This window comes from Moschus berezovskii, chromosome 22 (genome assembly GCF_049115385.1).
Source record: "Moschus berezovskii isolate FMDL1 chromosome 22, NW_MosBer_1.0, whole genome shotgun sequence".
Lineage (NCBI taxonomy): Eukaryota > Metazoa > Chordata > Mammalia > Artiodactyla > Moschidae > Moschus > Moschus berezovskii.
In genome coordinates, this window is record NC_142481.1 from 19,417,555 (window position 1) to 19,430,727 (window position 13,173).

The window sequence follows — 13,173 nt, forward strand, 5'->3', positions numbered from 1 at the left end:
TCTTTTTGAGATAAGCCATTCTCTCCATGATTGGAAGTAACATGTTTTCCAGCTTTGGTTTTATTGCCAGGTCCTGTCTGTCTGCTCTGGGCCAGGCACTTTTCTGGCTCTGGGACCCTGCTCTCGGGGACCATGGGCCTTGGGAGACTTAAATGATAAAGAAATTACAAACATGATCGCTTACTGCGCAGGGAATAGAGGGAGGGGATTTTGCCTGGTGAGGGGCTGGATGGAGCCAGCCCTGAGAAAGGGGCATTTCAGTTGGAAGCCAGAGAATAAAAGGGCAAGAACCAGTTCCAGAGGGGCAGAGGGGTCCCTGGTTGGGGAGGGGGATGGGGGCTGCAGCTAGGTGATGCAGATAGGTCAGGTGGGCCCTGGAGAGCCTCAGGGTCACCAGATAGGGTTGTTGTTGTTGTTTTTAACTGAAGTAGACCCTGATGCTGGGAAGGATTGAAGGCAGGAGGAGAAGGGTACGACAGAGGATGAGATGGTTGGATGGCATCACTGACTCAACGGACATGAGTTTGAGCAAGCTCTGGGAGATGGTGAAGGACAGGGAATCCTGGCATGCTGGCAGTTCATAGGGTCGCAAAGAGTCGGACACAACTGAGCGACTGAACAACAATAGTTGATTTACAGTGTCATGTTAGTTTCAGGCGTGCAGCACAGCAATCCAGTTATTTTTTATACACACATATATTCCCTTATAGGTTATTACAAAATATTGATTATAGGTCCTTGTTTTAACTTTGGACATCTGGGGACTACTAAAGACTGTAAGCCAGGGAATGCTTGGTCATATTTGCATAGTCTGACATCTACAGCTGTGGTCCAGGAAGCAGACAGGGCTGGAGGCCAGAAGAGCCAAGAGAGGTGGTCCAGGCTGGAGAGAGAGGGGTGGGGCAAAGAGAAAGGGGAGGCATGAGAGGTTGTGGAGGTGGGATCGTAGCCCTTGGTCATCAGTTGGATGTGGGAGTGACGAACGGATGAGAGAGAGGTTGCCCAGGTCTGTGTATTAGGCAGTGGGGATGGGGAGCTGTGGCTGGAGGTGGGAGCTCAAGGAAGGGTGGGAGTCTCTCCCCCGCTGAGCTGGGAGTGCCTTGGGAGTCCTGCATGTAGAGTGCAGCCGAAAGACCTGTACCCAAGCCAGGGGTTTGGGAGCAGGTTGTGCGGCAAAGCTCGGGGGGCGGAGGGGCAGGGAGGGGAGGATCCAAGAGAGATGGAGGAGGTGAGGCGGCTGAGGATGGGCCAGTGGAGGCAGGCATTGTGGCGCTTCTTGCTTTCAGAAGGTCGCTGATGCCTCTGGGCTTGTGAGAAGATCATCATCCCCCACATTGGTGGTTGGGGAGCTGGGAGAGTGGCGGGGGCTGAAGGAGACAAGGAGAGGGGAGAAACCGGGGAAGAGGCTCAGAAAAGCTCTTCTCCCAGGACAAGGACTGTCTGGGTTTCATTTCTGGAAATGGGGCCAGGAGGTGGGGAGAAAGCTTGGCCAGAGGAGGAGGTGAGCTCTTCATGGAGCTTCCAGGAAGAGCCACAGGTACTGAGCCCAGGTGTGCATGTTGGGGGGCTGAGCCTCACTGGTAAGAGGGCACAGCTTCCCTTGAACCAGGTGGGGCCGTGTACTGGGGGGATGGCTTGGGAGTTTGGAGAAGAGGTGAGAGCGCACTTGCCTGCTGGCTTCTGCATTCTCCAGGAGGTAGGAGGTGAGTTCATTCATGTGAGAAGGAGCCCTGGGAGGTCTCCGTGGTGGGGGAAGTTGAGAGCAGCCTGCACGCTGCTGTGAATCCTGGCAGAGCTACAGCATTGGAGGCCGGTGGCAGTGGTGCAGTCTGTCTGCCTGGCCGAGTGGTTTCTGTTCAGTCCTCCTGTCCTACACACACAGGCCTGGGCTAGGGTTGGTGCCTCTTGGGGCTTTGGCCAAGCTCTTGCTGATGGAAGGGCACAGAGCCTAGGGGTTTAAGTGGTAGCAAGAGTGTGGCTAGAGGGCTGGACCAGGCTGAAGAGAGAGGTGAAGTTTCAGAGGCTGGGCAGCCTGGGTCACTCTGGTCATCACTGCATCGGAGAATAGAGAGGTCCACTCCCCCTCACAGATCTTAGGGCTAGTGCTGAGTAGGGCAGGATCAAAGCACCAGGGGCCACTAGGTTATCCTGCAAGTGGATTTGGCCTCACCCTCCGGGGCACAGGAACCAGCTTTTGGTTCCCCCAGGTGGCACGCTCACAGCACCTGGAGGTGGAGCCAGAGCACCTTTATGATGATAAAGAGCAGGCTGAGACTTCCGGGTCTGGTCCTCAATAAAGAGGGCATGTTTGTTTGGACAGAGTCTCGATGGGTGGCTGGTTGATCTTTCCCACGTCCCCCAGAAGGTTTTATAGGCTTAGGAAGGTGTCCCTGTGCTGTACAATGCCTTTCTCCCTTCCTGGTGACAAATGGCTGGTGGCTGTCCAGCTGGGCACCATGGAGACAGTGTGTGTTGGGGATTGCATCTGGTGGAGATGGGTGCTCCATGCCATCCTCGGCCACCTTGGCTGAGACTAGTTCAGAGCCACCAGGCTTCAGAGGAGGACAGTGGTTAGACGCAGGTACGCTCTGGACGGAGGGGCAGGCGTTAATCTGTCACCATGACAGTAAGCTCTGCTGATCTTGTTTTTGGCCATGTCGGGTCTCAGTTGCAGCACGAGGGATCTTCCATTGCAGCACACGCACTCTCTAGTTGCAGCAGATTCTCCAGTTGCAGCACACAGGCTTAGTTGCTCTGTGGCATGTAGGATCTTAGTTCCCCCACCAAGGATGGAACCCGGGTCCCATGCATTGAAAGGCAGGTTCTTAACCCTTGGGCCATCAGGGAAGTCCCCTACCATGATGATCTTGAGGGGGCTTGATCATGTTCCCATTGTGAGAGGAGAGGTGGCCGTGTGGGCCCTTTGGTGAAGCCAGGTCACCTTTCATAAAGGGAGCAGACTCGGCCATCAGGGATGAACCGAGGACTCAATGCACCTAAGGGCTGGACCGGGCTGCTATTTAGATGCTCATGACCTACAGTTGCTTATTCCAAATGAGCAGAAATAGAAAATGAATATTTATTTGACTCATTGGAAAAGAGTCTGATGCTGGGAGGGACTGGGGGTGGGAGGAGACGGGGACGACGGAGAATGAGATGGCTGGATGGCATCACTGACTCGATGGACATGAGTTTGAGTGAACTGCAGGAGTTGGTTGTGGACAGGGAGGCCTGGCGTGCTGTGATTCATGGGGTCGCGGAGAGTCGGATACGACTGAGCAACTGAACTGAACTGAACAGGAGTCTGACTTAGGCTTGTGATTGCAGCGACCAGAAACTGAACCAAATTTGGGCAAACTAACGTGAGTTTATCGGGAGTGCAGCCGGCAGGAGGCACAGTTGAGCCTTGAGGGGATGGCAGGGTATCTTTGTTGCATTGCCCACCCTGTCCCTGCTCTCACCATGACCCTGTTTCATACTCGGGGCCTGCGTTTTCCAAGGCTGCCTGACCTGTGGGCTAGGTGAGGAGGAAATGGGAGAACTCTTCAGCCATCTGGGCAGCGTGCTGGGAGTCAGCACACTTAAGATTCAGGTCCAGCAGCCTTGCCATGCTGGAGGAGGGCACTTCAACCCACTCTAATATTCTTGTCTGGAGAATGCCGTGGACAGAAGAGTCTGGTGGGCTACGGCCCATAGGATCGCAAAGAGTCAAACACGACTGAAGCAACTTAGCACGCATGCGTGCAGTGTTACCATGTAGCTGTATTCCCATTTAATGGATGTGGAAGCTGAGTCCAGGTGAGGCAAGCTGTCTCTGGCCACAGAATCTGGGCTTCTACCACCCACAGTGGCTTCCCAGTCTCATCATTGGAAACAGCCCACGCTCCTGAGGCTGGCATTGGGTCTCGAGGGCCATGCCTAGCTCAGTTTATTATCCCTGAGGCTCAGTGGCCTATCCTCTGCCCACCCCCACGCCCAGGCAGCCCATCTGCAGCCCCAGGCTCCTCTTCATTCGGTGCAGGGTGTAGTGCAGGGTCTCCCTGGAGGGGTCGGCCAGCTCCCACTGGAAGTCACTGACTTGCTGCTTTGTTTCTCTCCTCCCTGCAGCCGGGTCTTCAAGACGGACATGGAGCTGGAGGTTTTGCGCTACACCAATAAAATCTCCAGTGAGGCCCACCGGGAGGTAAGCTGGACGCTGGCTCGTTGGACCTGCCATTTGGGAGGGCCAGGGAAGCAGCCTTGCTCTGTGTGGGCCAAGAGGGGAGTGCTGAGATGGACGGTCTCGGGGTGGCACCTGGTCCCCAGGCCACAGCAACAGCAGGAAGTGCCTCTGCAGGCCGGATGCACAGGGCTGCCTCCTTACTGATCCCCAGTAGGGATAGGACACGCAGGACAGAGGCTCTGCCCATTTCTCACCTCGACTCCCACTCTCAGAGAATTTCCCAACAAGAAGCACCCCCTTCTGGGAGAACAGGACCCTCCCTCCTGGCATCCTGGCCGTCCCAGCTCCTTTGAAAGAGTCTGTGGTCCAGTGGTTAAGAGATCACCTTCCAATGCAGGGGGTGTGGGTTAGCTCCCTGGTCAAGGAACTAAGATCCCACATGCCACAGGGTGTGGCCAACAGTATAAATAAATAAAACCTGTTAAATAATCTGTGGTCCTTACCCACGAGTCAAGCACATTTATTACCATCATCCATTTTCTGAAAACAGCCTCACATGGTTTTTCCCCAAGCCTTTCTACTTGACTTGAAGAAAGTTTATTTCCCAAAATGAGTCCGGGTGAGTGGGCTAGCCCAGTGCCTACTCACTGACCTTTGTAGCCTTGTGTCAGGAGACAGATGGGGATCATTGGGAGCAACAGAATCTATTGTTCCAGTTCATGTTGTCTGTGATTTATAAGGAGGGAAACCTTCTAGGATAGTTGCCACGGCCTTCTGAGCATTAAGTATTCACCCAACACATCTTGGTTACATCTTCACTCTCCTGCCGAGGTGTTTATTGACTGCTGAATAGAAGTGCTCTGGAGTGGTTTAAATAAACTATATGACTTTGGAGCTTTAAAAAAAAAAAAAGTTCTAATTTGTCACATTTCTGCACCACTGTGCGTATCTTTCTTTTTTTAAGGAAGAGATTCTTTGGAAAAGTGCTATACATTATTTATAAGGCAGTGTTACTTATCTCCTTAATACAAATGTCTTTGCTTAATATCCATCCTCCAGGTAATGAAGGCTGTAAAAGTGGGAATGAAAGAATATGAGATGGAAAGGTAAGCTGCCGTGTTTCTCTGGGTAAAGATTAAAATGTAAAAAGTGGTAATTGATGTTCCCTGAGCGAGTACCAGATGAGGCGCGGCGGCCGGTGCACAGATTGAGCGGGGATTGGGGACAGACCCAGCATCGTGGGCAGAGAGGATTTCTCTCCTGACTGGGGCTACCTCCCTGCCTCTTGGCAGAGTGTTTGATGATAATGGTCTTTGATTACTTTTCAGGGTGGTTTAGTGCCCCAGTATTCCACTCTTGGACTTGCTGCCATTTGTGGGAAACTTTACCAAATAGCCGCTATTGTGACTCTGAAAGCCGCTAGTAAAACAGCCTGCCATTTTTATGTGTAAACACTGCCATTATGTCTGCTGTGCTTGAACGACTGGGTCAGGGGATGGTTAAGTGGCTCATAAAGCGTTCTGGAGAGCTCCGTTGTCCTGTAGCTCCAATTAGGCTGAGCCTGTTGCCACCCGGGGGCCTTAAGGTGGGGCGGGGGCTGCCCCCACTATCCTGGGTGTGGCCCGGCCAGTTCCTCAGCCCCGCTCCAGGACCCAGGGGTCATGAAGAAGCCCTGAAGGGCATGAAGAAGCCCTAGAGTCAGCCCCAAGCTGCCCCAGTGGCTGCCTTCCCACCCACCTCCTGGGGCAGGAAGCCCCCATTATTCCCAAGTCTCCCACTAGTGACCACACCACCTGGGAGCCCCCGGCCTGTGGAGAGAGGGCACTGAAGAGGCTGCCATTTGTCCACGAGCGACGTAATAAGAAATGCGTGTTCTGTCTCTGCCACCAGTTCCTGACACGGAGCTTGTAAAACCTTTGAAATCCCCTCATAGAGAGGAACATATGGTTATTTACAATAAGTCCATTTCCACCAAACCTGAGTTTATACTAATGAGTGAGTGAGTGTGGAAGTTGCTCAGTCGTGTCCGACTCTGTGACCCCGTGGACTTCACAGTCCATGGAATTCTCCAGGCCAGAACACTGGAGTGGTTAGCCTTTCCCTTCTCCAGGGGATCTTCCCAACCCAGGGATCAAACCCAGGTCTCCTGCATTGCAGGCGGATTCTTTACCAGCTGAGCCACAAGGGAAGCCTGAGAATACTGGATTAGGTAGCCTATCCCTTCTCCAGCGGATCTTCCTGACCCAGGAATTGAACCGGGATCTCCTGCATTGCAAGCAGATTCTTTACCAACTGAGCCCTCAGGGAAGCCCCTTATAGTAATGAGGGGCCTTCAGAGTGGGAGGAGAGAGGCACTAGAGGTTGAGACTGAGCTCTGACTGTGGTTTAATCAGTTGTGCATCTAAGGAGGTAACGGCACTTCCATAAAAGCCCTAAACCACAGAGTTCGGAAAGCATCTAGGTTGGTGAACGTGGGGAGGTGGTGGGAGGGTGGCGCCCCTGGAGAGGGTTTGGAAGCTCTGTGCCCTTCCCCCCACACCTGGCCCTGTGCTGCTCTCCCATTCAGCCCTTGCTGAGTTTTATCCTTCATAATAAAGTGGTTGTAGCAAGTAAAGCACTTTCCCGAGCTCTGCAAGCCATGCTAGCAGACTATGAAACCCAAGGCGAGGCTTGGTGGGAACCCCTGATTTCAGGCTGATCAATCAGAGTTTGGTAAAGGAGGCCTGGACTTGGGCTTGGTGCCTGCGGAGGGGCCAGTTTTGTGGTGTGGAGCCCTGAATCTGTGGCGTCTGCAGCTAACTCTGGCGTCGGTGTCAGAAGGTGTCACAGAGAACTGGAGAGTTGCTTAGTGTGGGAAACCCACTTATGTGATGTCAGAAATGCTGTGAGCACAGAAAAATGTGTTACCCTGTACCATCCATCCTGGGCTGCGCCTTCCTGCCTGGCCTTGTAAGAGCTCGGTGCTATGCCCCATTCCCCCTTGCAGGGCCCAAGTCTACCTGAGGTGCCCTCGGGGCTGGCCTGCCTCCACACCCCTGGCCTATTCTGACAGCCCGCCTCATCAGTGCAGAGTGAGGCTGAGGTGCAGACAGTCGGCCTGCATCAGGTGACAGTCGCCTGCAGACAGGTGGCATCGCGGGCATTCACGGTCATCGTCATCCTGGGCTTTGGGGACAGGCATCTTTCTTTCAAAGTCTAATAACCTGTAAAGGAATCCTCTGTGTTTCTCTTCTTATCCTGGGAGATAAGAGGTTAACATGGCCTCAGAGGCCCCGCTGTTGAGACTTCCCGCGAGAGGGCACAGAACTGGTAAGTCATCAGGGAGCCAGCTCTGTCATTCCTGCCAGAGGAGGACTCTTGCCTCCCCGTGGTCTCCTGCTGCAATATGGTATCTGCTCTGGGATTCCTATAGGTGCGGGCCCTGGGTCAGGGGTTGGCCACTTGAAATACCTCCTCCTATTCCCTGACTCCCTGACCCCAGGCAATAGAGGTCTTTTTTTTTTTTTTCCTTTTAATGAGAAATTTCAAATATTCCCCAAGTAGACTCATTGGAAAAGATCCTGATACTGGGAAAGATTGAAGGCGAAAAGAGAAGAGGGCAGCAGAGGATGAGATGTTAGGTAGTATCACCGACTCAGTGGACGTGAGTTTGAGCAAACTCCAGGAGATAGTGAAGGACAGGGAAGCCTGGCGGGCTGCAGTCTGTGGGGTCGCAAAGAGTCAGACACGACTGAGCGACTGAACAACAGCAGCTGCAGAAGACTGTAATGGAATCCAAGTCCCCATCAGGACTTTAGTTTTGTTTTGCTGGAGTGTTTAAAACCAAACCCCAGACATGGAATCATCTCACCTGTAAATACGTCAGCGAGTGTCTCAGTGGATGAGGGTGCTTTTTTCCTCTTCACATAACCACTAAGTAAGTTAACAGTCATCTTTAATATTGCAAGTGTCTAGGTCACATTGTCTAAAGCTGTCCTTTTCAAGTTGGTCTGTGGGTTGGGATTCAGTGTCTACATGTTGCGTTTGGCTGTCGTTTGAAGGAGAGCCTCTTGACAAGCTGAGCTCTGGTGAGAGCTTACATTTGTCTACACACTGCTCGGTCTCCCCCCACCCCCAGCCCCGCCCTGTCCCCCACCCGCCCCAGGCTGGCCCCATTGCCGCCGCCTCTGTGGATCAGGGTGGCCCTCTGAGAAATGATCCTGAGACTCTGGGCCAGAAGCAGCCACCCTGAGGGTGCTGAGGGGCATTAATCCAGCTCAAGTGCCAGGTGGGTGCACTGCTGTGCACCTATAGTTTGCTCTGCCCACCCTGCGGCTGGCCATGGGGGATACAGATGGGAAGTGGTGCCTGCCCTCGTGGCCTCAGCCAAGCAGGGCAGGGGGGGCATCTGATCTCTGGGTCCCTGAACCCTGAGAGCCGGGGGTTCCTGGGGTGGAGGGTAGAGGCAGTTTTCCCCTTGGAGAAAAGCTGAGGCAGAGATGAGAACAAGAGAGGGAGTCTGTTCCTGAAGGGCACGGGGGAGAGGAGAGACAGGGCAAGTGACCCTGGGGAGCAGATGGTGTCGCGCCCCCCCCCCTGCCCCAATAGAGGCAATGGGAAGGTGGTTGTCCTGGGAAAGACTGAAGGCAGGAGGAGAAGGGGACAACAGAGGATGAGACGGCTGGATGGCATCACCAACTAAATGGACATGAGTTTGAGCAAACTCTGGGAGTTGGTGATGGACAGGGAAACCTGGTGTGCTGCAGTCCATGGGGTCGCAGAGTCAGACGTGACTGAGAAGCTGAGCCGAACTGTCCTGGGACACTGTCATATCTTGGGGTGTCCCTGGCCAGATTTGAGAAGGGCACCCCCTACTGCTGATGCCACCACTCAGCCTTCAGTGGCGAGGTGGGCCCGCGTCTCTGCGTCAGGCTTGCTCTCCCCACAGGCACGTCTCCGTCATGGCCCAGGAGGCTGCTTTGTGGCCTGTGTCCTTGGAGCCTAGGAACTTCCCCTTGGAGGCCCCACCATTTCATTAATCTGCAGCATGCACCCCACAGTTGGTGTCAGGAAATACACGTGGATGAGTTAGATGGATGGGTGCGCAAGAGAAGAACGTGTCCTGAACTACTTTTCTCCTGTCCTCTCTGCCGGCTATAAACTTCAGCGTTCTTCTCTTGACTGAGTGGGAGTGTGAGATCTCGTCTGAAGCAGGTGGAGGTTCCCCTGGAGGTGTGGTGTTCATTGCACAGGCTGGACTGCTGCCCGGGATGGTCCAAGGCAGCAACTTCCCTGCAGGCCACTGACCCCTGGGTTGGAAGTGTCCCTAGAATCTTCTGGACGTTCTGCTAGGAGCATGGCCAAGCCCCAACCCCACGGAAGTGGGGACTCAGGGCAAGAAGCACAGGTACTCTTGCATGTCAGGATTGAAGGGGGAGGAGACAGGACTGACTTTCCAGAAGGGCACACCACCCCCGGCACAATGGTGCTCAGACCCAGACGGGGTCTGCTGGCCAGGAGACCCAGTTCTAAGCCTCATCTTCTTGTTTTGTTTCATCATCAAAGGTTTGTCATAAAATCTTCAGGGCACATTAGAAAAATGGAAGTGACCCGCTGCCATTTATTAAGACTCCCCCCTCCTCCGCGCTGTGCCTGCGAGCAGGGTTCCAGAGGAAATGAAAATCAGTTTCCGCAATTGAGGTGTCGTAAATTGTGTTAAACCGATGAGACATTAATGTTTGGGTAAATCGGGCGCTAAGGGCATCTGACTGCAGGCCCAGTCAGGCAGCACGCTTTGCCGCCCCGTATTATTTAATGTTAGTGGCGTCACCGGCTTGTAGCGGCCGGCGTGGGGCTGGCAGCTGAATCAATTACCGACAAACACTAATTTAGAGCACGCTCAATTGGCTGTGTAAGCAGGTCCCGGTTCACATTTGCCACGAGGAGATTAATAACTTGACGTTTTTTGACACCTGGGACCTTAATTGAAATTACGCTGTCTTTCTCTCCAAGCGGTGGATGGGGGCATTTCGGGCCCTTTCCCGGCAGCTTCCCGGGGGTTGTGGTTATCCCTGAATAGGCAGAGGGGTCTGTGAGGGCTGCAAGGGACAAGCACAGTGTTGTCCTCCTCCCCTGGCTGGGGTTCTTGGCAGACCCCCGACCCTGTCTGGAGACCCCTGTCAGGGCCTGGTGTTCCCTGTGTTCCGTCACAGACGGCAGCCACAGTAAGAGTCCCCCGTCTTCTTTCAGTCATTTGTTAGTGACCAGCTGCCGGGCCGCTCTGTGCTCAGAGTGGCCTTGCTTCTCCCTGCCCTCTGGTCAGAGGGAGGAAGGCACAGATCTGTGTGTTCTGTGTGCCCGCTGGGCCCGGACTGGGGGTGGGGAGACGGGACCTGGCCCGAGGGGCTTCTCCCCAGGGCTGAAGGGGGGCTTCTCCTCAGGACTGCAGGGGGGCTCCCCCCCCATATGCAGCCCCCGCACATACACGTCACACAGACACACCGCACCACTCATATCACACACACTCTTCTCACATGTCATGTCTCACAAACACCCCGCCACTTACACCACACACACATTCCCCACTATCCACACCACACATTCCCTCCACCACACACTCTGCAGCACATCCTGCCACCAACTCCCCCACTCACACCACACACACACCCCCCCAGCTCTCACACCACACACACATACACACACACACACACCCCAGCTCTCACACCACATCACACACAAACACACACACACCCTCCACCACACACTCTGCAGCACATCCTCCCACAAACTCCCCCACTCACACCACACACACAGACACACCCTGCACCATATATTCCACAAACGCACACCCCGTCACATGTGTGCACAGACCCAGCACTCACACCACACACACACACACACACACACACCCTCCACCACACACTCTGCAGCACATCCTGCCACCAACTCCCCTACTCACAACACACACACACACACACACACACACCCCAGCTCTCACACATCACACACACACACACACCCCACACCATATATTCTACAAACTCACACCCCATCACGTGTGCACAGACCCAGCACTCACACCACACACACACACACACACACCCCCTCCACCACACACTCTGCAACACATCCTGCTACCAACTCCCCTACTCACAACACACACACACACACACACACCCCAGCTCTCACACCACATCACACACACACACACACACACACACACACCCTCCACCACACACTCTGCAACACATCCTGCTACCAACTCCCCTACTCACACCACACACACACATACCCCGCATCATATATTCCACAAACTCACACCCCATAATATGTGCGCACAGACCCAGCACTCACACCACACACACACACACACAGACACACACACACACACCCCGCACCATATATTCCACAAACTCACACCCTGTCACATCTGCGCACACACCCAGCACTCATACCACACACACACACACACACCCTCCACCACATACTCTCACTCACACTTGCACTGCAACACGCACTCCCTCACAAACTCACATCCTGTCATACACACCCCACCGCTCATACCACACGTCCCACCCCCCACACACATACCACACACATATCATACGCCACACCATACATTCACACACGTGAATTCCCTGCAAGCCATGTGTTGCTGGATCTGGTGGTTGAGCTTTCAGTTTAGCTACCCCAGGGAATAGGCTGCAAAAAAAAAAAAAACCCGTGCTGTGTTCTTGTTAAACAAGGCCTTTGTTTGTTTTTCCTGAGGATTAAAAAATGTTACTCCAGTGCAATAATTGGAAGGTGGGAGAGTTTACAGGAAGCCTCACCACCCTATGAGCCCGTGGTGATCGTGGCCACAGAGAGCGTAGGCAGGCGTGGAGGTCTGTCTCCTGCCCAGGCCTTACCTGCACAGTTGACCCTGAGTCCCCCACCCGCCACCCGGCTTCTCTGCAGTGCCACCCCACCCGCACTAGTCTGGACCAGCGTCTTGGGCCTCAGATGCTGCATCTCCCGCTCACGGCCTATGGCCCTCTTCTTTCTCTGGCCATCCCTCCTGGTGTGCCATGGCCCCCAAGGGGCCGTTTCTTAGACTCTTGGGCTTTCCCAATCCTTCTCTTGCTCTGGGTCTTGCCCAGGGCTCTCCCTGCCTGGCACGGTGGTCAGGCATGGCCCTGTGTGTCTTTGGCCAGCCGCATGGGTCTCGCTGGAGATCCAGGTTTCATCGGTGAGGTACATCTCCAAGACGCCCTTATTACTTCCTGCTTTCCTGGAGGGTCTGGAGATGTCCCCTGGAGTGATCCAACCTAATGTGGTCTCAGCCTGGACAAGCTTGGGCCTCTGTGAGACTACCCTCTGTTTATTTACCCTGGGAAGGTACTAGACTTTTGCCTGGGGCCTCTGGGGCAGGCGTGGGTCCAGGCAGCCTCTGAGACTAGAGCCGGTAGGTAAGTACAGGAGAATGGGCCCTCTCCGTGGGCCTGGCTGCTGTCTGGGTGGTGAGTACCTTGCATCCTCCACAGCAGACCTCACTCACTCTCGTCTGCCACCTTGAGGGATGAGGCTGTGGCCTGGCCCGCGGAGACCCCCAGGTCTGGTGTGGCCAAACCGGCTCTTTGCCTTGTGTTGTGTGAGGCTGGTGCGGGTTTCCTGCCAGCACTTCCTCAGCTGTTGGAGATGGACCACACAGCCCACCACGAGGGGGTCAGGAAACCCCCATCTGTTTGGTGCACCCCTCAGGAAGGCCGTCCATGAGTCCTGCCCCCCCACCAGCCGTGCACGCCTTGGTGTTCGAGCTGAGCCCTTTCTGAGAAGTCAGGGCTGTCTTGGGTAGAGAATTCCTGGAATTCTGAACAGACTTGACCTCACCCTGGGCCAGCCAGTATCAGAGAGGGGAACTATGAGTCTCTGTAGACTCCAGTGTCTGGAGTGTAGGTGGGCCTTGAGGCTGGAAGGCTGTGGGGATCTGTGGCTTGAAGCCTGGATAGCTCATTTTGCTTGAAAAATAACTGAGAAATGGGCACATTTAAGAC

General features: G+C 54.4%; 1 protein-coding gene across 1 annotated transcript in view; it reads left to right on the plus strand.

Annotated features, from left to right (window-relative positions):
* PEPD (peptidase D) overlaps positions 1 to 13,173 on the plus strand; it is a 128,208-nt gene that overhangs the window by 45,421 nt on the left and 69,614 nt on the right. Inside the window, exons 8-9 of the mRNA XM_055412306.2 lie at positions 4,108 to 4,183; positions 5,222 to 5,268. Of these exons, the coding sequence (XP_055268281.1) occupies positions 4,108 to 4,183; positions 5,222 to 5,268 (123 nt within the window). The remainder of the gene's footprint in view (positions 1 to 4,107; positions 4,184 to 5,221; positions 5,269 to 13,173) is intronic.